Source organism: Staurois parvus, unplaced genomic scaffold, assembly GCF_062004578.1.
Source record: "Staurois parvus isolate SC_StPar_1 unplaced genomic scaffold, SC_StPar_1.0 ptg001636l, whole genome shotgun sequence".
Lineage (NCBI taxonomy): Eukaryota > Metazoa > Chordata > Amphibia > Anura > Ranidae > Staurois > Staurois parvus.
In genome coordinates, this window is record NW_028319432.1 from 374,282 (window position 1) to 401,199 (window position 26,918).

General features: G+C 47.8%; 2 protein-coding genes across 3 annotated transcripts in view; one reads left to right on the plus strand and one right to left on the minus strand.

Annotated features, from left to right (window-relative positions):
- LOC149434948 (uncharacterized) overlaps nucleotides 1-5,825 on the plus strand; it is a 120,662-nt gene extending 114,837 nt beyond the window's left edge. Inside the window, exons 1-4 of one of the 2 annotated variants that reach the window (XM_089663183.1) lie at nucleotides 4,720-4,828; nucleotides 4,945-5,042; nucleotides 5,122-5,328; nucleotides 5,491-5,825. In XM_089663183.1, coding sequence (XP_089519309.1) covers nucleotides 4,744-4,828; nucleotides 4,945-5,042; nucleotides 5,122-5,328; nucleotides 5,491-5,643 — 543 coding nt within the window. In that variant the 5' untranslated portion in view covers nucleotides 4,720-4,743 and the 3' untranslated portion in view covers nucleotides 5,644-5,825. Of the gene's footprint in view, nucleotides 1-4,719; nucleotides 4,829-4,944; nucleotides 5,043-5,121; nucleotides 5,329-5,490 lie in introns of those variants that run through there. The other variant, XM_089663185.1, reaches the window with a different exon arrangement.
- LOC149434955 (uncharacterized) overlaps nucleotides 1-26,918 on the minus strand; it is a 78,233-nt gene that overhangs the window by 12,904 nt on the left and 38,411 nt on the right. The window lies entirely within an intron of this gene.

Genomic DNA, 26,918 nt, shown 5'->3' on the forward strand with positions numbered 1-26,918 from the left:
CTGCACTGTGTGACACCACATCACTGGACTGGTATCTGTCCCTGAAAGTGTGCCCATCCCAGGGAGCTTTGTACCCGCTACCCATCCCCAGCCCACGATTCAGAAACATTGAACTGCAATTTCCACTGATCTGACCAGTCTTCCAGCAACACCAAATCCTGTTCCATGTTACAGGTACCTCCAAGTTCTATATGTAGTCTCATGGGTCCCTGTGGAAGTCCATGTGTGGACATTTCTACCTATGATAAATGACAGGCTAAACCCACCTGGAGACTTTCTCCACACCTGGAGTGTGCTGAGTTCTTGGAGAACGTCTACACAGTGTTTCCAGATTGGCTTTATCACCCCAACGAGCTCGCTCCAGTTCATGGATGTCATCATTATGTTTGGAGGATCTCACCAGTCAGGAGCCTTTCCTGTCATCCTACATGTTCCCTTCTGAGGATTGTTCTATCCTTCCAAACAAATGTATGAAATCATGGATGAGTCCTCCTTCTATGTGATCTAGAAGATCTTCAATCACAATGTCTTTATGGATGAAGTGGATGGCCCAGTTTTTTTACATCCTTGTAATTTATGCCTAACATCCTCATTATGAGTGGATTGATATATATTTTTATACTTTAGGATGTATTTTTGCATTTTCTTCAACAAAATGATCAGTTTTGGTGGTATCTGTTTTATTAACTATACATTTGGTTTTTGTGTTCTGTGTTTTTAAGACTTTTTTATATGTAATAAAATATCTTTATTAAACATAAGAGCTATTTATTATTTATTATTTTTGAACTTCCCTGGTAGTCCTGTAAGATAGATATTTTTATGTTTCTGCAGTTCCTCTGAAATCCACAAGGTGGTGATCTCACTTATACCCAAACAAATGGTCTCTATGGAATACAGAAAGGAAATGATGTCAGGTACAAACAGGAAGTGATGTCGGGTAAAGACAGGAAGTCATCTGGAATAAAGACAGGAAGTTCCATATGGTAGAAACCAGCAAGGAGACGTTGGTGAAAGTGGCAACAGAGGAGGTAATAAGATGTTATTTCCTATTTACACCCAGTAACCCCCCGTCATGTCCGTCCTCTTCCTCCATAGTCATGTCTGTCCTCTTCCTCCATAGTCACTGTGACATCTTTTATCTCCAGATGATGATGATACACATATATAGTGTGGGAACCCAGATTAACCCCTTCAGGGGCAGAACATTCCCCCACTTCTGGGCCGGAACATTCTCCTCATTGTGAAGATAAATTCTAGTAATATGGTCCTCATGGATGAAGGGGAGCTGAGGGGTCTCTTTGGGGGTACAGAGGATGGAGGACTTTGGGGCCCCTTGGAGGGTAGTGGATCCCAAGTTCTCTGAGGGGGTAGAGTAGCCAAAGGACTTTAGGTCCTTGATAGGAGATCTCTGAGAGAAGAGGAGGTACTATGGCTCAGGGAATCGCTGAGTTAGGGAGGGGCTGTTGGTCTATGATGGTCCTCTTACCTGAACTTACTTTCAGACCTCCTTACAGAACTCCAGCCAAGAAAAGAAGGCGACCTTCACCTTCTTACCATCTCGCCGGTCAAATAATATTGTCCAAGTGGAATGAAGGACAGTTCTTCACCCCGGGGTGGGCACTTGTTTCTAAAGGAGGTCTGTATGCTCAGCATAGACTAACAGGTAGTCAGGGGTCAGTGCTGAACATCTTCCAGAGACAGTCCCATACCTTCCCATGACACAGGCTCCGGCAGTGCCCGGTGCTGGAATTCAGAGCCCCAGGAACCCACCACCACTCTGTACAATGTCCTGGGTATTACAGTATATTTGGCAACCAAAGGTCTTCCCCTGTTGTCCCCCTCCTACCCACACTGAGCTGCCATTGGAGGGAGGAGAACAGAGTCCTCCCCCAAAGCTCTCTCTGCTCCACCAGCAGCATTCTCCTGCTATCCAATCCAATCCCTTCTCTTACTGAAGAGAGTGACAGTGACATCACTCCTGTCAGTCAGCAGGCTGCCGGAGATTGGAGCCTTGCAGCCGGATATCGGGCAATTATCCTGATTATCCAGCAACTCCAATCAAAAGTCATCAAGTTCCCCTTCCTGGACCTCATGATGAGCCGACATTGACCTCACAGCACTGCCTCAGAGCAAACAAGTCATAGGAAGGATCATATTTATCATTCCTTGTCTGCAGATCTAAAACTCATCAAAACCAGTTCAGAGACCAAACAAACCCAACAGAGAAAAGGGGATTTCTGATCCAGCAAGCCCAGGACCATGAAAATGTACTAAACGTTAAGCAGTCCCAGCGATGTGGAAATTTATCAAAAAACTATTTGTCCAAGGGACTAAATCGGGGTCCCAAACTACTTGTCCTCATGACAATCTACTTGTCCTGATAAAAATAATAATTGAACCCAAACCATATTTATATCCGGTGTTTATTGTTCTACTATTACTGAATGAGACGTTTTATCACGAAGGACTGTCAATGGATGGATGTCCCTATAAAGCATGAAATGACTTTGCCAGGGTGGAGAATATGAAGGTTGATGCACATGGGAGCACTTGGGTGCTCAGTACAAGCACATGCTGAGCAGACAAATCAAGCTCCAGTGTCCTCCAGGATTGGATCATTTTGTTTTCTGTTCAGCCCACTGATTGGATGAACAATATGAGTAATGTATGGACTGCCTTAATGAGCCGATACAACAGGACAATGACCCAAAGCATACAAGTAATTCAACAAAACAATGGCTGCAACAGCACAGAATACGCCTTCTGGAGTGGCCCAGTCAGAGTCCTGACCTCAACCCGATTGAAATGTTTGTGTAGTATTATGTTCAGCAGACTGTGTTCTTCTATTGTTGTGACTTAGATGATGTTCAGAGCACATTTTATGCCCAATTCATGCAAAACCCCACGTAATCCCAAGGGGTTCACATACTTGTTCTTGGAACTGTAGAGTGCAGCAGTCAGGATGAGCACCATGTTCACATAAGAGTCCCCCCTTGCATCAAAGTCCCCATCTTTACCCCCTTACATGAGTGCCCAGCGGAGTCCCCCCTTACGTCAGTGTCCAGCGGAGTGTCCCCCCCCTACATCAGTGTCCAGCAGAGTGTCCCCCCCCCCTTACGTCAGTGTCCAGCGGAGTGTCCCCCCCCCCCTTACATCAGTGTCCAGCGGAGTGTCCCCCCCCCTTACGTCAGTGTCCAGCGGAGTGTCCCCCCCCTTACGTCAGTGTCCAGCGGAGTGTCCCCCCCCCCTTACGTCAGTGTCCAGCGGAGTGTCCCCCCCCTTACGTCAGTGTCCAGCGGAGTGTCCCCCCTTACGTTAGAGCTCAGCGGAGTGCCCCCCTTACGTCAGAAGTCAGAGCTCAGCGGAGTGCCCCCTTTACGTAAGAACTCAGCGGAGTGCCCCCCCTTACATCAGAGCTCAGCAGAGTCCCCCCTTACATCAGAGCTCAGCTGCTAACTGGACATGGAATAGGGAAGTGTGAAGCTCCTGGAAGAACAGGGAGAGGGGAGGTAGATAAGGAGAGAAGGGAAGGAGGTGGGGAAAGCTCCATGGTAGAGCAGAGATCGCTCACCCCCAGGCTGCTCTCTGCAGGCTCAGACATCGCCAATTGTACAACCAGATGAATCTTCAAATTTCCCCCCCCCACGGGGCAGTCACAGAGCAGAGGGGTGGGAAGAGGCGGAGCAAAACAGAATCTCTCTCCTCCCCCGTCTATGCGAGGAGGGAGGGGGGAAGTGTGCTGTCTGAACAAGTGTCACAGACACTGAGCGTGCCCAGCTGCTGCTTGCCTGCAACAGGGATAAATGTAAGAAAACATCCTGCACTGCGCCCGGAACTACATGTCCCGAGAGTCAAGAGATAGGATTTGTAAATCCCGGAGTCAAAACTAAATGTGTTCCCATGGGGGCAGTAATTCTTCAATGTCCAGCAACCCTCCTATTCCCCCCTCACATCCACATCCTATTATTGTGTGACCAATACCATCCAAATCATTCTTACTTTCATTTCCCAAAGTTATCCGTCTACAAGGAGACCTGTATAGATCACATGATGGCACCAATGAGGATGGAGGAGGACCGGAGTCACATGACTGAGAAGATACTAAACCTCACCCTGGAGATCATCTACCTGCTGACCGGAGAGGTGAGGAGGATTCTGGGAGGTCACATGACATCACTCTCATCTCTATTAATAAAACACAGACCTGACCGGAGAGGTGAGGAGGATTCTGGGAGGTCACATGACATCACTCTCATCTCTATTAATAAAACACAGACCTGACCGGAGAGGTGAGGAGGATTCTGGGAGGTCACATGACATCACTCTCATCTCTATTAATAAAACACAGACCTGACTGGAGAGGTGAGGAGGATTCTGGGAGGTCACATGACATCACTCTTATCTCTATTAATGAAACACAGACCTGACCGGAGAGGTGAGAAGGATTCTGGGATTCTAACATGATGTTCCTATTGGTTCCTCAATACAGAAATTGAAGTCAGGTGATCATATGACCATCACAGTGCCTCCATGTGACTCCCTAAACCCTGAGAGACACAACATGGAGAAGATTCTAGAAGTCACCAAGAAGATGATGGAGCTGCTGACAGGAGAGGTGAGCGGTGCCGGGAATTCTGGGACATTCTCCAGTAACAGACAAGGGATGTGTCTGGATGGTGACTGTATCATTGTGTGTGTCAGGTTCCTATAAGGTGTCAGGGTGTCACTGTCTATTTCTCCATGGAGGAGTGGGAGTATTTAGAAGGACACAAGGATCTCTACAAGGACGTCATGATGGACAATCAGCCGCCCCTCACATCACCGGGTAAGAGGAGACTTTATTGTAAAGGAGAGAGCAGTACGGAGGATCCACCTAGATCCCCCATCATCTGATAAACACATAGAAACAATGGATTCAGTCAGTGTGTGTGTTTCCTACAGATGGATCCAGTCATGGGAACCCCCCAGAGAGATGTCCCCGTCCTCTGTATTCCCGGGATTCCACACAGGAAGGTCACACCATCCCTCACCATCATCAGGTAGATGATGACAATTATTGGTAGTTGTGATTTATACACAGCATGTTTGTTACAATGAATGTTTTATTATATCTTTCAGAGTGGAATCCTCGGAGATGATAATATTGATGTTAAAGAAGAGTATAAAGAGGAGGATGAGGAGTATGGAGTGATGGAGGAGTTTTCAGAAGGACACAAGGATATGATGGAGCCACCTAATACCAGGAACCCACCAGAGAGATGTCCCCGTCCTCTGTATTCCCGGGATTCCACACAGGAAGGTCACATCATCCCTCACCATTACAAGGTAGGTGGGATGGAGAATCTAGAGCATGGACTTGTAAAGGTGATGTGTTGATATTTTCTGTGAATTAATATATTTTATAGATGATATGAAAGTTTTAATTGATGTCACAATCATAAATCTTATATTTTACAGATGATATTCTCTCTCATTTCCTTGATTTAGAGTGGAGATCCAATCGATAAAGAATTTGAGGTGAAAGCAGAAGAAGAAGAGGCGTATGTGAGGGATGATCAGCAGTCTATGGAGGAGGATGGAATAACGGGGACATTTATAGAGGAGGACACTCCTACAGAGATCAGCACAGGTGGGTCATGAACACTAAATCCATTCCTCCACCCATACTGCTCACTGATTGGTCCAGAGTAGGGCGGGGACTGGGTGATATCAGCCTGTAATCCCCTGGTCACTTTCCTGAGCTGTGTTCCCCGTCCTGTATTCCTGGATTTCTCTCGGATAATCTTCCTTCTCTGTGCTGCAGACACAATTTATGTATCTAGACTGGATTTATGGAGGTTCTGGGGTTCAGCTGGCAGCATAATGTTTTTCAGCACAAGCGATACTAGACCTAGGCACCTGGGGTGTGTGTCTTGGGTGTTCTTCCCCATGCCTAGATCTAGTAAGATCTCTGACAGAACAATTCTCCCAGGGTTCCTTGCTCTGTGTTCTGCTGGCTGTGCCGGGTGGAGGGATATGTCTGTAGTGTCTCAGACCCAAGTCACTGAGTGCAGTCTCAGGAGATGGGAGGCAGCGGTGTGGGATCTCTGCAACTTGTCTACAGTAAACATTTAAACTTCCACTGATTACTGAATACCAATATTATGAGTCCTGACCCTTACACTGTATAATTTATATTGTACATTACATACTCCTGACCCCTGCACTATATACTCTGTTGTACATTACATACTCCTGACCCCTGCACTATATACTCTATGTTGTACATTACATACTCCTGACTTCAGGATCAGTCCAGTCTCCATCTTGGTTGTTCTTCCCCCATCCTCACTCTCTGACCTCTGGTGGGGCTCAGCCCCGCTGTTCTTCATGACTAAATCATGGACTAAATAAGGAAGTGCAGTAGTTCTTGTGTTGGGAAGATGGCGATGAGTGATAGAGGGGGTGGGGACCCTCGTCCTATAATCCCCTCATCACTGTCCCTCCTATAAAAGACAGTTCTGGTTGTTTCCTCACTCTCTGACTAAGGTCCATGAATAAAGAAATGACCTGGTAGGAGATCAGAGGAGCCATTTCCTAGTTCCCTTGAGGGTGGAATTGTAAGCTCCTCAGAGACCAAGCTGCCTGATGTGGGCGGAGTCCTGGTTTGGGGGAACCAATCAGCTCCTGTCTAGTAATCCTCTTTGTCTTTGTATTTTAGTCCATGGCCGGGAGATGAGGAAAACCTCTGAGGATTGTCTCACTTTGTCTCCAGACTGGAAAGTAGAAGATGAGGACATCACACAGTCTAGTCCAGGAGAAAACCCGGCTCCCTCCAATGTCCATCCGGCACCACCCAGTGTAGATGGACCATCGGATTCCTCGTATCCTGAGGCACCTCAAACTGTGCGGGACCGGGCCGGCCTTCCAACAGGGAAGAGCTTTTCCTGTACTGAGTGCGGGAAGGGTTTCCGTTCTAAATCCTATCTTAATGTGCATAAAAGATCTCACACGGGGGAGAAGCCGTATTCCTGTCCTGAGTGCGGGAAATGTTTTTCACAAAAATCAAGTCTTGTCATACATGAAAGGTCTCACACAGGTGAGAAGCCGTATTCCTGTTCTGAGTGCTGGAAATGTTTTTCAGTGAAGTCCCATCTTTACACACATCAGAGATATCACACAGGGGAGAAGCCGTATTCTTGTCCTGAGTGTGGAAAATGTTTTTCAGATAAGTCCCATCTTTACGAACATCAGAGAACTCACACGGGATTGAAGCCGTATTCCTGTCCTGAGTGCGGGAAATGTTTTTCAGTGAAGTCCAGTTTTAACAAACATCAGAAATCTCACACGGAGGAGAAGCCATATTTCTGTCCTGAGTGCGGGAAACGTTTTTCATTTAAGTCCTATTTTTACAGACATCAAAGATCTCACATGGGGGAGAAGCCATATTCCTGTCCTGAGTGTGGAAAATGTTTTTCATATAAGTCCAGTCTTTTCAGACATCAGAGATCTCACACGGGGAGAAGCTATTTTCCTGTCCTGAGTGAGGGAAATGTTCCTCACTGAAGTCCTGTCTTTGTGTACATCAGGTATTATAACGGGGTAGACAGATCAGACAGAGGTCAGTACTTTTTGGGGGGTGGAATGGGGAAAGATGGGGGGAGGGCTATGGCAGATGATAAGAAGGTTCCCATGTTACAAACAACCAGTGGAATTGGTACCATTTGTATACAAATGAAAAATACACAAAATCTGTGTGAACAAGGTGTCAGTGAATGGACAAGGTGTCGGTGAATGGACAAGGTGTCAGTGAATGGACAAGGTGTCAGTGAATGGACAAGGTGTCAGTGAATGGACAAGGTGTCAGTGAATGAAAGTGTTTGTTCCCCAATGCCAGAAGTGTGCCCAGCACAATAGGTGAGTTGGAAGGTTTGGTGCATGAAGAGAACTAGGATTGAATTGGTATTGCTGAATCTTGGCTTCATTCCTCACATGACTGGGCCATTCATATTCCTGGCTAGGTTCTCTTTCGGAGAGACGGGGGAAATAGGAAAGGTGGTGGTGTCTGTTTCTATGTGAGAAGTGATCTCAGAGCGAGTGTGAAAGAGGACCTAGTTGATGGAGAGTGTGATGAGGCTGAAGTATTATGGGTGGAACTGCACATGGGGGGCGGTACTACAAAGGTCATCATTGGATTTTGTTATAGGCCTCCCAGTGTTAATGAGGAGGTGGAGACTCAGCTCCTCCCACAGATGGAAAGGGCTGCAAGGGCAGCAGTGACCATAACATGATTTCATTTATTGTTAGCTGTAGCTAGCACATAAGGGAAAAATAAAAACAACTTTAAGAGAGCTAATTTTCTAAGGCTGAGAGCTGCTCTCCAAGACTTAGACTGGGAGGGAATATTGGCATCGATGAACACAACACAGAAATGGGAGTTCTTCATAAAGACTGTATGTGACCACACTGCAAAATATATTCCCATGGGCAACAAGTATAAAAGGCTACAAATCCAACCTATGTGGCTTACGGCCAAAGTTACAAAAGCGATAGATAATAAGAAAAGAGCTTTTATTAAATATAACAATGAAGGAACGCGATCATCGTTTACACATTACAAAGAATAGAACAGAAGATGCAAAAAGGAAATAAAGGCAAAAACTGAAAACAAACGACAGAAAGATATCAGGACGACCCCAAAACATTCCTCCAATCTATGAATAGTAGAAAGGTCCGGTCCCAGCATGTAGGCCCTTTACAGAACCATCTAGAGGGGGTGACTGGGGACAAAGAGGATTTCATACATTGTCCTTCTTTCTTCAGCTCTGTGTATACAAAGGAGCATGGGGGGCTCTTGTCCATAATGGGGGGTGGTACTGACACCCCCCAGATGATCCACATTGTCTCACAATTGATATGATCCAGAAATATTATAGAATAGAATAAAGGTGAATAAAGCCCGTGGACCGGCTGGCATACACCCACTGGGCCTTAGAGGAGAGAAGTGGTGGTGGTTGTGGTATACTTGGACAGAGGAGTGACGGTGAACGTGGTATACTTGGACAGAAGGGTGGCTGTAGTCGTGGTATAATTAGACAGAGAGGTGGATGTGGTATACTTGGACAGAGGGGTGGCGGTGGATGTGGTATACTTGGACAGAGGAGTGGAGGTGGACGTGGTATACTTGGACAGAGGGGTGGCAGTGGACGTGGTATACTTGGACAGAGGGGTGGCTGTAGTCGTGGTATAATTAGACAGAGAGGTGGATGTGGTATACTTGGACAGAGGGAGGGTGGTGGATAGGGTATACTTGGACAGAGGGGTGGCTGTGGTCGTGGTATACTTGGACAGAGAGGTGGATGTATTATACTTTGACAGAGGGGTGTGGTGGACGTGGTATACTTGGACATAAGGGTGGCTGTGGAGGTGGTATACTTGGACAGAAGGGTGCCTGTGGACGTGGTATACTTGGACAGAGGGGTGGATGTGGTATACTTGAACAGAGGGGTGGCGGTGGACGTGGTATAATTGGACAGTGGGGTGGCGGTGGACGTGGTATACTTGGACAGAGGGGTGGCGGTGGATGTGGTATACTTGAACAGAGGGGTGGCGGTGGACGTGGTATAATTGGACAGTGGGGTGGCGGTGGACGTGGTATACTTGGACAGAGGGGTGGCGGTGGATGTGGTATACTTGGACAGAGGGGGGGCAGTGGACGTGGTATACTTGGACAGAGGGGTGGCGGTGGACGTGGTATACTTGGACAGAGGGGTGGCGGTGGACGTGGTATACTTGGACAGAGGGGTGGCAGTGGACGTGGTATACTTGGACAGAGGGGTGGTGGTGGACGTGGTATACTTGGACAGAGGGGTGGTGGTGGACGTGGAATACTTGGACACAGTTCCCCACACACGGCTAATGTGTAAGTCTATGGGATGGAAAAATCAGAATGTAAATGGATAGAAAACTGGCTAAAATATCATATTCAGAGAGTAGTGGTTAATGATTCATACTCTGAATGGTCTGGGGGTGTCAGTGGGGGACCCCAAGGTTCGGTGTTATTAGTGGGGTACCCCAAGGTTCAGGGTTATTAGTGGGGTACCCCAAGGTTCAGGGTTATTAGTGGGGTACCCCAGGGTTCAGTGTTATTAGTGGGGTACCCCAAGGGTCAGTGTTATTAGTGGGGTACCCCAAGGTTCAGTGTTATTAGTGGGGTACCCCAAGGTTCAGTATTAGTGGTGTACCCCAAGGTTCAGTGTTATTAGTGGGGTACCCCAGGGTTCAGTGTTATTAGTGGGGTACCCCAGGGTTCAGTGTTATTAGTGGGGTTCTCTGTAAGAAATCACATTTATGATTCGGCACTTATATTGATGGCAAGCTTGCAAAATATTTGTTTTTTATGATTAGTCATCATTAATATTAATATGTGTGAATGGTCTTCTGACAAATGGCAGTATTAGTATTCTTCAGATATAACTGAGACTGAAAGATATGAATCAGTTAAGCTGAGACAGTAACATAAGACAGGAGTTAGCTGACCAGCTATCCAGCTGAAGGCTGAGTATTCTATATTTCGGTGTAGCTGGTTAGATGTCTCTGGTAGTATAATGTCAGAGGTATTAGAAGTGACTTGTTATTACATAATGTATTTAATAGTATCTGTGTGTATTTAGTATACGTCTCTAACATTGATACATATATAGATTAGTGATTATACATTGATATGTTGTAAAGATATGTTCTTAAGTTATATTATCATTTATATATGAATAGCTGAGGTGACATCATCAGCTTATAGTATTATGTACATCACATCTGTACCTGTCCATCAAACATCATATATAGCATCCCCTTCCTTGTATGAAATGGCTTTGCCAAGCAGTAATAATGTCCATAGAAGGTATTAAGATCGCTAGCTATGACGCTGTTCCTATATAAAAGGTCCATAAGGGACAGTTGGAAACGCTAACACTGACACTCTTGTATACACACACATCCACGTCTGAGAAGCTGCAACAGGTGCATGCTGCAAGATCGTCACTTCCGTCTACTTCCCAAAAGACATGAGAAGGACAAGAACATGGAGAACTGCACATGGCCAGGACAGCCATGACAAATAATGGTGACTTATCTTTACACTTCTGCTTGATATTTCTACAGTAGTTGTATCTCCATGGAACTGTTCATGATACGCTTTACATTGTTATTTCTACAGTAGTTGTATCTCCATGGAACTGTTCATGATACGCTTTACATTGTTATTTCTACAGTAGTTGTATCTCCATGGAACTGTTCATGATACGCTTTACATTGTTATTTCTACAGTAGTTGTATCTCCATGGAACTGTTCATGATACACTTTACATTGTTATTTCTACAGTAGTTGTATCTCCATGGAACTGTTCATGATACGCTTTACATTGATATTTCTACAGTAGTTGTATCTCCATGGAACTGTTCATGATACGCTTTACATTGTTATTTCTACAGTAGTTGTATCTACATGGAACTGTTCATGATACACTTACATTGTTATTTCTACAGTAGTTGTATCTCCATGGAACTGTTCATGATACGCTTACATTGTTATTTCTACAGTAGTTGTATCTCCATGGAACTGTTCATGATACACTTTACATTGTTATTTCTACAGTAGTTGTATCTCCATGGAACTGTTCATGATACACTTACATTGTTATTTCTACAGTAGTTGTATCTCCATGGAACTGTTCATGATACGCTTTACATTGTTATTTCTACAGTAGTTGTATCTCCATGGAACTGTTCATGATACACTTTACATTGTTATTTCTACAGTAGTTGTATCTCCATGGAACTGTTCATGATACACTTACATTGTTATTTCTACAGTAGTTGTATCTCCATGGAACTGTTCATGATACGCTTACATTGTTATTTCTACAGTAGTTGTATCTCCATGGAACTGTTCATGATACGCTTTACATTGTTATTTCTACAGTAGTTGTATCTCCATGGAACTGTTCATGATACGCTTTACATTGTTATTTCTACAGTAGTTGTATCTACATGGAACTGTTCATGATACACTTTACATTGATATTTCTACAGTAGTTGTATCTCCATGGAACTGTTCATGATACGCTTTACATTGTTATTTCTACAGTAGTTGTATCTCCATGGAACTGTTCATGATACACTTTACATTGTTATTTCTACAGTAGTTGTATCTCCATGGAACTGTTCATGATACGCTTACATTGTTATTTCTACAGTAGTTGTATCTCCATGGAACTGTTCATGATACACTTTACATTGTTATTTCTACAGTAGTTGTATCTACATGGAACTGTTCATGATACACTTTACATTGATATTTCTACAGTAGTTGTATCTCCATGGAACTGTTCATGATACGCTTTACATTGTTATCTCTACAGTAGTTGTATCTCCATGGAACTGTTCATGATACACTTACATTGTTATTTCTACAGTAGTTGTATCTCCATGGAACTGTTCATGATACGCTTACATTGTTATTTCTACAGTAGTTGTATCTCCATGGAACTGTTCATGATACGCTTTACATTGATATTTCTACAGTAGTTGTATCTCCATGGAACTGTTCATGATACGCTTTACATTGTTATTTCTACAGTAGTTGTATCTCCATGGAACTGTTCATGATACGCTTTACATTGTTATCTCTACAGTAGTTGTATCTCCATGGAACTGTTCATGATACACTTACATTGTTATTTCTACAGTAGTTGTATCTCCATGGAACTGTTCATGATACGCTTTACATTGTTATTTTACACCATTGTGTGATAGAATAAAATCACACTTCATTTTTTATTTCAATGGCTCTTTCATTCATAATCGCCTCAAGACACTAAAGAAGTATTATATGTGTCTAAAATCCAACATTTTGGTGAGCCAGCCTCCGCTGCAGTTTTTCTCTGGTTTTCCATTCCTTGATAAGGGGGAGAACGCACAATTCTGTGATTGTCAAGTCTGAGAAAAACACGGTGAAAAGAACCTAGAAGTGAAGGCGTTTGTGTTTCGTCAGACGTGAACGAGAGGTCCAGTGACTGAGCCGGGTCAAACAAGAAAATCATCTGATTACGGTGAATAACAATTATGGAATTTATTGATGATTTAGTTAATGAAAGCAATCTAGAGTTTAACCAATTCAATTCCGTGCAATTTTACACCTTCCTGCCCAGACCATTTTTCAGGTCTCAGCGCTCTCACACTTTGAATGACAATTGCGCGGTCATACAACACTGTACCCAAACTAAAATTTTATCATTTTCTTCACACAACTAGAGCTTTCTTTTGGTGGTATTTAATCACCGCTGGGGTTTTTGAAAAAATTTTTTCTTTGTTTCTGTTATAAAAGTTTACAAATAATTGTTCTTCATAAATTTAGGCCGAGATGTTTTCTGCTACATGTCTTTGGTGAAAATAACCCAAATTAGGATGTATTTTTTAGTTTGTAGGAAAGTTATAGAGTTCACAAACTATGGTATAGATCTGAATATTGATCAATCCTGAAGTACTGACAGCCAATCTCATTTCTTGAGGTCCAAGAATTTCAGAACAGTACAGATATCCCCCAAATGTCAGAACGGTACAGATATCCCCCAAATGTCAGGACAGTACAGATATCCCCCAAATGTCAGAACGGTACAGATATCCCCCGAATGTCAGGACGGTACAGATATCCCCCAAATGTCAGGACGGTACAGATATCCCTCAAATGTCAGGACGGTACAGATATCCCCCAAATGTCAGGACTAGAGATGAGCGAAGTATTCAAAAATTCGATTCGACTGATTCGGCGAATTTGTGGAAAATATTCGATTCGAGTCGAATATATTCGCTGTGAATTTAACTTATAAAAGGGTGTTTCTAGGCTTCAGAGAGCCTTTATATTAGTGCAGAACACTGTACCTTTAATTTAAATGCCCTTGGAGTCTGCTGGGGAAGAGAAATAATACTGTCAGTCAGTATGACATGCAGATGAGTGCCGTCGATCTTAGAATCACTGCACACTTCACTCATTTGGCCAGTCACGGGGCCAAAACCAGTGTTTGGAGCCACAGTGTGGCGGTGGAGGCAGCAGCAATGGGAGGCCATACAGCAACCTATAACAAAATGGAAACCAGCAGGAGTGGGAGGAGACCTGAAAGTGGCACATGGCAGAGTGGGAGCAATGGGAGGCGGTACAGGGACCCATGTCACACTGTGGACCCAGCGTGACCAGGCGGTACGGGGGCCCATGGCCGATTTGGGGCCTGGCAGCACCTATGGGAGGCCTGTAATCTGCCAGCAACCTATGACAAAATGGAAACCAGCAGGAGTGTGAGGAGACCTGAAAGTGGCACATGGCAGAGTGGGAGCAATGGGAGGCGGTACAGGGACCCAGGTCACACTGTGGGCCCTGCAGCAGCGTAACCAGGCGGTACGGGAGCCCATGGCAGATTTGGGGCCTAGCAGCACCTATGGGAGGCCTGTAATCTGCCAGCAACCTATGACAAAATGGAAAACCGCAGGAGTGTGAGGAGACCTGAAAGTGGCACATGGCAGAGTGGGAGCAATGGGAGGCGGTACAGGGACCCAGGTCACACTGTGGGCTCAGCAGCAGCGTGACCAGGCGGTACGGGGGCCCATGGCAGATTTGGGGCCTGGCAGCACCTATGGGAGGCCTGAAATCTGCCAGCAAACTATGACAAAATGGAAAACCGCAGGAGTGTGAGGAGACCTCAAAGTGGCACATGGCAGAGTGGGAGCAATGGGAGGCGGTACAGGGACCCAGGTCACACTGTGGGCTCAGCAGCAGCGTGACCAGGCGGTACGGGGGCCCATGGCAGATTTGGGGCCTGGCAGCACCTATGGGAGGCCTGAAATCTGCCAGCAAACTATGACAAAATGGAAAACCGCAGGAGTGTGAGGAGACCTCAAAGTGGCACATGGCAGAGTGGGAGCAATGGGAGGCGGTACAGGGACCCAGGTCACACTGTGGGCCCAGCAGCAGCGTGACCAGGCGGTACGGGGGCCCATGGCAGATTTGGGGCCTGGCAGCACCTATGGGAGGCCTGTAATCTGCCAGCAACCTATGACAAAATGGAACACACCAGCAATGTGAGGAGACCTGAAAGTGGCACATGTTTGGGGCATGATTCATGGCGGATTTAGTCAGTTGTGTCAGGAACTGGTGGTTTGAAATCCAGACTAATCCACGCCTGATTCATTTTCACAAACGTCAGTCTCTCCACACTTTGGGTGGACAGTCGTGTCCTCCGCGGAGTTACAATACCTCCTGCCGCACTAAACACGCGCTCCGATGCCACGCTACTGGCCGGGCATGACAGCCTTTCAAGGGCAAATTCAGCTAGTTGGGGCCAAAGGTCAAGTTTCGTTGCCCAGTAGTCAAGGGGATTGTCTACCTCGGTTGGCAGGGTGCTGTCCAAGTAGGCCTAAGCCTGTTGTTTGAGGTCCTGCTCCAGGTCCACCTGATGCTGCTGCTGCTGCGGCTGGTTAGTAGTTTCCTCACTGCGCTGGTCAAGAAAGCTACTCATCATCGACTGCAGACTGAGGCAGCCGCTGCTGGTGGAGCTGCCACTGCTCCTACCACCCCACCCCTCCCCTGCTGCCATGGCAGCGGAACGCGAGCGCACAGGGCCCACAGTGTCTGAGGATGGACGTTGGCGCACAAAGGCAGAGACCAGCTGACTACATAGGTGGTTTTTATAGTACGTTATTTTGGCCTCCCTCTCAGCAGGTGTGAAAAAGGCCACCATTTTTGAACGATAGCGAGGGTCCAACAAGGTGGACAGCCAAAAGTCATCCCTCTGTCTGATGGTTATTATTCGGCTGTCGCTACGCAAGCAAGCGAGCATGCTATGGGCCATTTGTGCCAAGGAATGCGAGGGACTCCCTGCCTCCATCTCCACAGCATACTGCCACGGTGCGTCTGGGTCCTCTGTCTCCTCCTCCTCCTCTACCAGATGCTCCTGCTCCTCCACTCCTGTCCGCTGAGTGGAAAAACCACCCATTTCACTCAATAATTCCTGAGCACCAATGTCCTCCTCTACCTCCTCCTCTTCTTCCTGTCCTGCCCCCACAGGGGTCATGTGGCGTTGAGATCTGTGCGCCACGTCTACCGCACCCTGACCAGCCATTGTTAACAGCATTTGTTCCAGGACGTGCAACAGAGGAATGACGTCGTTCATCCCATAGTCCTGCCGACTCACGAATAGCGTGGCCTCCTCAAAGGGCCTGAGCAAGCGCAGGAGTCACGCATGAGCTGCCAATGGCTGACATCTAAGTTACACAGGGAGTACCTTTATCCGCTTTTAACATCAGGAAATCTGTGATGGCCTTTCGCTGTTCGTAATGGCGGTCTAGCATATGTAGGGTTGAATTCCACCTTGTTGCAACGTCACAGCATGAGGAGTCGGTACGGGGGCCCATGGCAGATTACGTGCCTGGCAGCAGCAATGGGAGGCCCGTAATCTGCCAGCACCCTATGTCAAAAAATTGAACACACCAGCAGTGTGAGGAGACCTGAAAGTGGCACATGGCATGAGAGACTGTGGACCTGGCAGCAGCATGAGGAGGCGGTATAGGGGCCCATGGCAGATTAGGGGCCTGGCAGCAGCTATGGGAGGCCCGTAATCTGCCAGCACCCTATGACAAAAAATTGAACACACCAGCAGTGTGTGAGGAGACCTGAAAGTGGCACATGGCAGAGTGAGGCGATGGAGACAGCAGCAATGGGAGGCCGTACAGGGACCCATGAGAGACTCTGGACCTGGCAGCAGCATGAGGAGGCGGTACAGGGGCCCATGGCAGATTAGGGGTCTGGCAGCAGCTATGGGAGGCCCGTAATCTGCCAGCACCCTATGACAAAAAATTGAACACACCAGCAGTGTGTGAGGAGACCTGAAAGTGGCACATGGCAGAGTGAGGCGATGGAGACAGCAGCAATGGGAGGCCGTACAGGGACCCATGAGAGACTCTGGACCTGGCAGCAGCATGAGGAGGCGGTACAGGGGCCCATGGCAGATTAGGGGCCTGGCAGCAGCTATGGGAGGCCCGTAATCTGCCAGCACCCTATGTCAAAAAATTTAACACACCAGCAGTGTGAGGAGACCTGAAAGTGGCACATGGCATGAGAGACTCTGGACCTGGCAGCAGCATGAGGAGGCGGTATAGGGGCCCATGGCAGATTAGGGGCCTGGCAGCAGCTATGTGAGGCCCGTAATCTGCCAGCACCCTATGACAAAAAATGTAACACACCAGCAGTGTGAGGAGACCTGAAAGTGGCACATGGCAGAGTGTGGCGATGGAGACAGCAGCAATGGGAGGCCGTACAGGGACCCATGACAGACTCTGGACTTGGCAGCAGCATGAGGAGGCGGTATAGGGGCCCATGGCAGATTAGGGGCCTGGCAGCAGCTATGGGAGGCCCGTAATCTGCCAGCACCCTATGTAAAAAAAATGGAACACACCAGCAGTGTGTGAGGAGACCTGAAAGTGGCACATGTTTGGGGCATGATTCATGGCGGATTTAGTCAGTTGTGTCAGGAACTGGTGGTTTGAAATCCAGACTAATCCACGCCTGATTCATTTTCACAAACGTCAGTCTCTCCACACTTTGGGTGGACAGTCGTGTCCTCCGCGGAGTTACAATACCTCCTGCCGCACTAAACACGCGCTCCGATGCCATGCTACTGGCCGGGCATGACAGCCTTTCAAGGGCAAATTCAGCTAGTTGGGGCAAAAGGTCAAGTTTCGTTGCCCAGTAGTCAAGGGGATTGTCTACCTCGGTTGGCAGGGTGCTGTCCAAGTAGGCCCAAGCCTGTTGTTTGAGCTCCTGCTCCAGGTCCACCTGATGCTGCTGCTGCTGCTGCGGCTGGTTATTAGTTTCCTCACTGCGCTGGTGAAGAAAGCTACTCATCATCGACTGCAGACTGAGGCAGCCGCTGCTGGTGGAGCTGCCACTGCTCCTACCACCCCACCCCTGCCCTGCTGCCATGGCAGCGGAACGCGAGCGCACAGGGCCCACAGTGTCTGAGGATGGACGTTGGCGCACAAAGGCAGAGACCAGCTGACTACATAGGTGGTTTTTATAGTACGTTATTTTGGCCTCCCTCTCAGCAGGTGTGAAAAAGGCCACCATTTTTGAACGATAGCGAGGGTCCAACAAGGTGGACAGCCAAAAGTCATCCCTCTGTCTGATGGTTATTATTCGGCTGTCGCTACGCAAGCAAGCGAGCATGCTATGGGCCATTTGTGCCAAGGAATGCGAGGGACTCCCTGCCTCCATCTCCACAGCATACTGCCACGGTGCGTCTAGGTCCTCTGTCTCCTCCTCCTCCTCCTCTACCAGATGCTCCTGCTCCTCCACTCCTGTCCGCTGAGTGGAAAAACCACCCATTTCACTCAATAATTCCTGAGCACAAATGTCCTCCTCTACCTCCTCCTCTTCTTCCTGTCCTGCCCCCACAGGGGTCATGTGGCGTTGAGATCTGTGCGCCACGTCTACCGCGCCCTGACCAGCCATTGTTAACAGCATTTGTTCCAGGACGTGCAACAGAGGAATGACGTCGTTCATCCCATAGTCCTGAATGACGTCGTTCATCCCATACTCACGCATAGCGTGGCCTCCTCAAAGGGCCTGAGCAAGCGGCAGGTGTCACGCATGAGCTGCCAATGGCTGACATCGAAGTTACACAGGGGAGTACCTTTATCCGCTTGTAACATCAGGAAATCGGTGATGGCCTTTCGCTGCTCGTAAAGGCGGTCTAACATGTGTAGGGTTGAATTCCACCTTGTTGCAACGTCGCAGATCAGGCGATGCTGTGGAATTCCGTTCTGCCGCTGCAGCTCAATGAGGGTGTTCTTTGCGGTGTAGGAATGGCTGAAATGCATGCAAAGTTTATGTGACATTTTAAGGATGTCTTGCAGTGGGATGGTGGATTTTAGGAACCGCTTGACAACCAGATTGAACACGTGAGCCATGCATGGCGCATGGCACAACCTTCCTTGACGCAGAGCAGACACCATGTTCTTTCCGTTGTCGGTCAACATGGTTCCGATTTTCAGTTTGCGCGGAGACAGCCATCTGTCGATTTCTCTGTTCATTACACTCAGAAGTTCCTCCCCTGTGTGACTACGTTCGCCAAGGCATACCAGGTGCAGCACAGCGTGACACCGTTGCGCCCTGCACATGTGATATGCCGGTCGGGTAATGGGACTTGGCACGGGGGTGGCGGCTGAGGACACGGCGGAAGAAGAGGTGGTAGAGGCGGACATGTTTGCTGGACCAAGGACGTGCAAACGTGGAGGCAAAAGCGTCGTGACCTGTCCAAGTTGCTGGTGCGGCTGTGCCGGCACCACGTTCACCCAGTGGGCCGTAAATGACATGTACTGTCCCTGACCGTAGTTACAGCTCCACACGTCAGCGCTGCCGTGCACTTTGGCAGAGACCGACATGCTCAAAGACTGGCCCACCATCTCTTCTACATGTGAATGCAGGGCTGGCACTGCCTTTTTGGCGAAGAAATGACGGCTTGGCACTCTCCACCGCGGCGCGGCACAAGCCATCATTTCTCGGAAAGGTGCTGAGTCCACCAGTTGGAAAGGGAGGGACTGCAGCACCAGCAACTTGGACAGGAGGACGTTCAGCTTTTGCACCGTCGGGTGCGTGCTCGCAAACTGTTGTCTCTTGGAAACGGATTCCAAGAAAGACTGCTGACGGAATCTGAGAAGAGGAGTAGCAGGAGAAGGAGCATCTGAACGAGCGGAAGATGCCAACGAGCGACAACTCCCCTCAGCAGAGGTGTTGGAGCCTTGACTGGCTGATAGAGGGCGATTGACGTCGGGTGATGGAGCAAGTAACGGAGCGGGTGATGGAGCGGGGGCTGGGGCAGGCAGAACCGCCGTATCTTTATCACGGTTTTCCCAGGCCACCAAATGGCGACGTTGCATATGCTGACGCAACGCTGTAGTCCCAACATGGGCCCCCTGGCCACGCTTGACTTTCTGGCCACATAGTCGACATACGGCTACGTTTACTTCCTCGGGCGGCTTGACGAAAAATTGCCACACCACCGAGTAGGAAACTTTGCCCCCGCTACTCCTCACTGGCTGACTGCTACTTCCTCCGTGCGCACCGGCACCACTACTGGCCGTGGTGGTAGGCTGCAGTGGAGCTGGTGCTCTACTCCGTGGACGTTTGGCTCCACTGACACTGCTGCGACCCTGCTGCCTCCTGGGCAACCCACCGACTGTTTCGCTCGCTGCCAAGCTGGCACCCTCTTCTCCTGATGATGCGGAAGAAATTACCTGATGACGACGAGGCAGCCAAGTGCGATCAACCTCCTCATCATCAAGTAGGGTCTCCGCCTCACTACTAGCCCCCTCGGCTGTGTCTGGGTCAGGAGACAGACCTGTCTCTAGACCGGCTACCGAGCCACTCTCCTCGCCAGTACTTCTTCGCCTGGCTGCTGAAAAGGTGGATGTCTCCCCCCATTCCTGACCGCCCTCTGTTAGCTCTTCCTCACTGTACAGTGGGGCTGAGCCCACAGCATGCGATACTTCGCTTGGTGAGGGAACACCAAAGGACAGGGGCAGGTAGAGGACATGTGATTTCAGTGGGCTTGCTCCCGGGCCATGCCAACTAACGGTTGTGTCTGACGTACCCACCGACCGTTGGCTGTAGGTGTCAGAGGCGACCTGGGAAGAGGAAGACGACCGAGCCAACCAATCGATGACGGCAGGGTTGTCGGTGGAGACACGACCGCTGGATGACACCGGGAGCACTGGCCTCTGGCTGCGAATAGTGCTGCCTCGACCCCTTCCTCTGCTGCCACGTCTGCTCGCTCCTAAAACATTGCCTCCTCTGCCACTCCTCTGCATGTTGTCTGACATACTCTTTAATTCAACGATTCTGTGTCCCTGAGTAACAATTCTGTGTCTGTCCCTGAGTAACAATTCTGTGTCCCTGAGTAACAATTCTGTGTCTGTCCCTGAGTAACAATTCTGTGGCCCTAAGTAACGGTTCTGTGGCCCTCAGTAACAATTCTGTGTCCCTGAGTAACAATTCTGTGGCCCTAAGTAACGGTTCTGTGGCCCTCGGTAACAATTCTGTGTCCCTCAGTAACAATTCTGTGTCCCTGAGTAACAATTCTGTGGCCCTAAGTAACGGTTCTGTGGCCCTCAGTAACAATTCTGTGTCCCTGATTAACGTTTCTGTGGCCCTAAGTAACGGTTCTGTGGCCCTCAGTAACAATTCTGTGGCCCTCAGTAACAATTCTGTGTCTGTCCCTGAGTAACAATTCTGTGGCCCTAAGTAACGGTTCTGTGGCCCTCAGTAACAATTCTGTGTCCCTGATTAACGTTTCTGTGGCCCTAAGTAACGGTTCTGTGGCCCTCAGTAACAATTCTGTGTCCCTGAGTAACAATTCTGTGTCTGTCCGAGTAACAATTCTGTGTCCCTGAGTAACAGTTCTGTGGCCCTCAGTAACAATTCTGTGTCCCTGAGTAACAATTCTGTGGCCCTAAGTAACGGTTCTGTGTCCCTCAGTAACAATTCTGTGTCTGTCCCTGATTAACGTTTACGTGGCCCTAAGTAACGGTTCTGTGGCCCTCAGTAACAATTCTGTGTCCCTGATTAACGTTTCTGTGGCCCTAAGTAACGGTTCTGTGGCCCTCAGTAACAATTCTGTGTCCCTCAAGAAACAATTCTGTGTCTGTCCCTGAGTAACAATTCTGTGGCCCTAAGTAACGGTTCTGTGGCCCTCAGTAACAATTCTGTGTCCCTGATTAACGTTTATGTGGCCCTAAGTAACGGTTCTGTGGCCCTCAGTAACAATTCTGTGTCCCTGAATAACAATTCTGTGTCTGTCCGAGTAACAATTCTGTGGCCCTAAGTAACAGTTCTGTGGCCCTCAGTAACAATTCTGTGTCCCTGAGTAACAATTCTGTGGCCCTAAGTAACGGTTGTGGCCCTCAGTAACAATTCTGTGTCCCTCAGTAACAATTCTGTGTCTGTCCCTGAGTAACAATTCTGTGGCCCTAAGTAACGGTTATGTGGCCCTCAGTAACAATTCTGTGTCCCTGAGTAACGTTTCTGTGGCTCTAAGTAACGGTTCTGTGGCCCTCAGTAACAATTCTGTGTCCCTGAGTAACAATTCTGTGTCTGTCCCTGAGTAACAATTCTTTGGCCCTAAGTAACGGTTCTGTGGCCCTCAGTAACAATTCTGTGTCCCTGAGTAACGTTTCTGTGGCCCTAAGTAACAATTCTGTGGCCCTCAGTAACAATTCTGTGTCTGTCCCTGAGTAACAATTCTGTGGCCCTAACTAACGGTTCTGTGGCCCTCAGTAACAATTCTGTGTCCCTGAGTAGCGTTTCTGTGGCCCTAAGTAACGGTTCTGTGGCCCTCAGTAACAATTCTGTGTCCCTGAGTAGCGTTTCTGTGTCCCTAAGTAACGGTTCTGTGGCCCTCAGTAACAATTCTGTGTCCCTGAGTAACAATTCTGTGTCTGTCCCTGAGTAACAATTCTGTGGCCCTAAGTAACGGTTCTGTGGCCCTCAGTAACAATTCTGTGTCCCTGAGTAACAATTCTGTGGCCCTAAGTAACGGTTCTGTGGCCCTCAGTAACAATTCTGTGTCCCTGAGTAACAATTCTGTGGCCCTAAGTAACGGTTCTGTGGCCCTCAGTAACAATTCTGTGTCCCTGAGTAACAATTCTGTGTCTGTCCCTGAGTAACAATTCTGTGGCCCTAAGTAACGGTTCTGTGGCCCTCAGTAACAATTCTGTGTCCCTGTGTAACAATTCTGTGGCCCTAAGTAACGGTTCTGTGGCCCTCAGTAACAATTCTGTGTCTGTCCCTGAGTAACAATTCTGTGGCCCTAACTAACATTTCTGTGGCCCTAAGTAACGGTTCTGTGGCCCTCAGTAACAATTCTGTGGCCCTCAGTAACAATTCTGTGTCTGTCCCTGAGTAACAATTCTGTGGCCCTAACTAACATTTCTGTGGCCCTAAGTAACAGTTCTGTGGCCCTCAGTAACAATTCTGTGTCCCTGAGTAACGTTTCTGTGGCCCTAAGTAACAATTCTGTGGCCCTCAGTAACAATTCTGTGTCTGTCCCTGAGTAACAATTCTGTGGCCCTAAGTAACGGTTCTGTGGCCCTCAGTAACAATTCTGTGTCCCTGATTAACGTTTATGTGGCCCTAAGTAACGGTTCTGTGGCCCTCAGTAACAATTCTGTGTCCCTGAATAACAATTCTGTGTCTGTCCGAGTAACAATTCTGTGGCCCTAAGTAACAGTTCTGTGGCCCTCAGTAACAATTCTGTGTCCCTGAGTAACAATTCTGTGGCCCTAAGTAACGGTTGTGGCCCTCAGTAACAATTCTGTGTCCCTCAGTAACAATTCTGTGTCTGTCCCTGAGTAACAATTCTGTGGCCCTAAGTAACGGTTATGTGGCCCTCAGTAACAATTCTGTGTCCCTGAGTAACGTTTCTGTGGCCCTAAGTAACGGTTCTGTGGCCCTCAGTAACAATTCTGTGTCCCTGAGTAACAATTCTGTGTCTGTCCCTGAGTAACAATTCTTTGGCCCTAAGTAACGGTTCTGTGGCCCTCAGTAACAATTCTGTGTCCCTGAGTAACGTTTCTGTGGCCCTAAGTAACAATTCTGTGGCCCTCAGTAACAATTCTGTGTCTGTCCCTGAGTAGCGTTTCTGTGGCCCTAAGTAACGGTTCTGTGGCCCTCAGTAACAATTCTGTGTCCCTGAGTAGCGTTTCTGTGTCCCTAAGTAACGGTTCTGTGGCCCTCAGTAACAATTCTGTGTCCCTGAGTAACAATTCTGTGTCTGTCCCTGAGTAACAATTCTGTGGCCCTAAGTAACGGTTCTGTGGCCCTCAGTAACAATTCTGTGTCCCTGAGTAACAATTCTGTGGCCCTAAGTAACGGTTCTGTGGCCCTCAGTAACAATTCTGTGTCCCTGAGTAACAATTCTGTGGCCCTAAGTAACGGTTCTGTGGCCCTCAGTAACAATTCTGTGTCCCTGAGTAACAATTCTGTGTCTGTCCCTGAGTAACAATTCTGTGGCCCTAAGTAACGGTTCTGTGGCCCTCAGTAACAATTCTGTGTCCCTGTGTAACAATTCTGTGGCCCTAAGTAACGGTTCTGTGGCCCTCAGTAACAATTCTGTGTCTGTCCCTGAGTAACAATTCTGTGGCCCTAACTAACATTTCTGTGGCCCTAAGTAACAGTTCTGTGGCCCTCAGTAACAATTCTGTGTCCCTGAGTAACGTTTCTGTGGCCCTAAGTAACAATTCTGTGGCCCTCAGTAACAATTCTGTGTCTGTCCCTGAGTAACAATTCTGTGGCCCTAACTAACGTTTCTGTGGCCCTAAGTAACAGTTCTGTGGCCCTCAGTAACAATTCTGTGTCTGTCCCTGAGTAACAATTCTGTGGCCCTAACTAACGTTTCTGTGGCCCTAAGTAACAATTCTCTGGCACTCAGTAACAATTCTGTCTGTCCCTGAGTAACAATTCTGTGGCCCTAACTAACGTTTCTGTGGCCCTAAGTAACAGTTCTGTGGCCCTCAGTAACAATTCTGTGTCTGTCCCTGAGTAACAATTCTGTGGCCCTAACTAACGTTTCTGTGGCCCTAAGTAACAATTCTGTGGCCCTCAGTAACAATTCTGTGTCTGTCCCTGAGTAACAATTCTGTGGCCCTAACTAACGGTTCTGTGGCCCTCAGTAACAATTCTGTGTCCCTGAGTAGCGTTTCTGTGGCCCTAAGTAACGGTTCTGTGGCCCTCAGTAACAATTCTGTGTCCCTGAGTAGCGTTTCTGTGGCCCTAAGTAACGGTTCTGTGGCCCTCAGTAACAATTCTGTGTCCCTGAGTAACAATTCTGTGTCTGTCCCTGAGTAACAATTCTGTGGCCCTAAGTAACGGTTCTGTGGCCCTCAGTAACAATTCTGTGTCCCTGAGTAACAATTCTGTGGCCCTAAGTAACGGTTCTGTGGCCCTCAGTAACAATTCTGTGTCCCTGAGTAACAATTCTGTGGCCCTAAGTAACGGTTCTGTGGCCCTCAGTAACAATTCTGTGTCCCTGAGTAACAATTCTGTGTCTGTCCCTGAGTAACAATTCTGTGGCCCTAAGTAACGGTTCTGTGGCCCTCAGTAACAATTCTGTGTCCCTGTGTAACAATTCTGTGGCCCTAAGTAACGGTTCTGTGGCCCTCAGTAACAATTCTGTGTCTGTCCCTGAGTAACAATTCTGTGGCCCTAACTAACATTTCTGTGGCCCTAAGTAACGGTTCTGTGGCCCTCAGTAACAATTCTGTGGCCCTCAGTAACAATTCTGTGTCTGTCCCTGAGTAACAATTCTGTGGCCCTAACTAACATTTCTGTGGCCCTAAGTAACAGTTCTGTGGCCCTCAGTAACAATTCTGTGTCCCTGAGTAACGTTTCTGTGGCCCTAAGTAACAATTCTGTGGCCCTCAGTAACAATTCTGTGTCTGTCCCTGAGTAACAATTCTGTGGCCCTAACTAACGTTTCTGTGGCCCTAAGTAACAATTCTCTTGCACTCAGTAACAATTCTGTCTGTCCCTGAGTAACAATTCTGTGGCCCTAACTAGCATTTCTTTGGCCCTAAGTAACGATTCTGTGGCCCTCATTAACAATTCTGTGTCCCTGAGTAATGCTTCTCTGTCCCTAAGTAACGTTTCTCTGTCCCCAAGTAACGTTTCTGTGGCCCTAACTCTGTCCCTAATACAGAGCGGTCTGCCTCTCTTGAATGACTGCAGGCAAATGAAGAATTCTAAAATGGCCGCTATTTATAGCTCGACCATTACACAGTGCTGGCTGGCTGGCTGCTGATTGGCTAATGCGATCACATGTCATGAATGAATGCATTATGGGTCAGCGCGCCTTGTCTGCGCGCCTTCCCAGACATCCCCGCTCCGTCGCCGCACATGTCCGCCGCCATTTTAGGAAAAATCGAAAATTTTCCAATATTCGACTCGAATTCCACTTCGCCTACTTCGATTCGCTCATCTCTAATGATATCTACTGAAGAGTGAATTCGCTGTTCCTCAGATTCCTCAACTTTATATATTGTTGCTCCTTAATGTATTCATTACTACAAAATAAAGATGTGATTTTGGATCTTCACACCAAAACTGCCACCATGGATGAGACCAGCATGCTGGGAAATTTCTGTTTACGACATGAAGATTCCTCCTACACAAGTAGAAGACACTGAACACACAGTGACAGTGCGGTGAGGACAGCGGGGAGCACTGTCCATCCTTTATCCCAATTCTCCTGTGCTGACAGTTGAGGACATTGGGGGGCACTCCGCATCCTTCATCCCAATTCTTCTCTGTGGACGATGAGGACAGAAGGAAGCGCTCTCCATCCTTCATCCCAATTCTCCTCTGTGGACAATGAGGACAGAAGGGAGCGCTCTCCATCCTTCATCCCAATTCTCCTCTGTAGACAATGAGGACAGAAGGGAGCGCTCTCCATCCTTCATCCCAATTCTCCTCTGTGGACAATGAGGACAGAAGGGAGCGCTCTCCATCCTTCATCCCAATTCTCCTCTGTGGACAATGAGGACAGAGGGGAGCGCTCTCCATCCTTCATCCCAATTCTCCTCTGTGGACAATGAGGACAGAGGGGAGTGCTCTCCATCCTTCATCCCAATTCTCCTCTGTGGACAATGAGGACAGAGGGGAGTGCTCTCCATCCTTCATCCCAATTCTCCTCTGTGGACAATGAGGACAGAGGGGAGTGCTCTCCATCCTTCATCCCAATTCTCCTCTGTGGATGATGAGGACACATCATGACTGAGATTTATAGCATTCAGGATTTGTATGATGTTAGACAAGGTGAAGAGATATATGGAGAGGATGA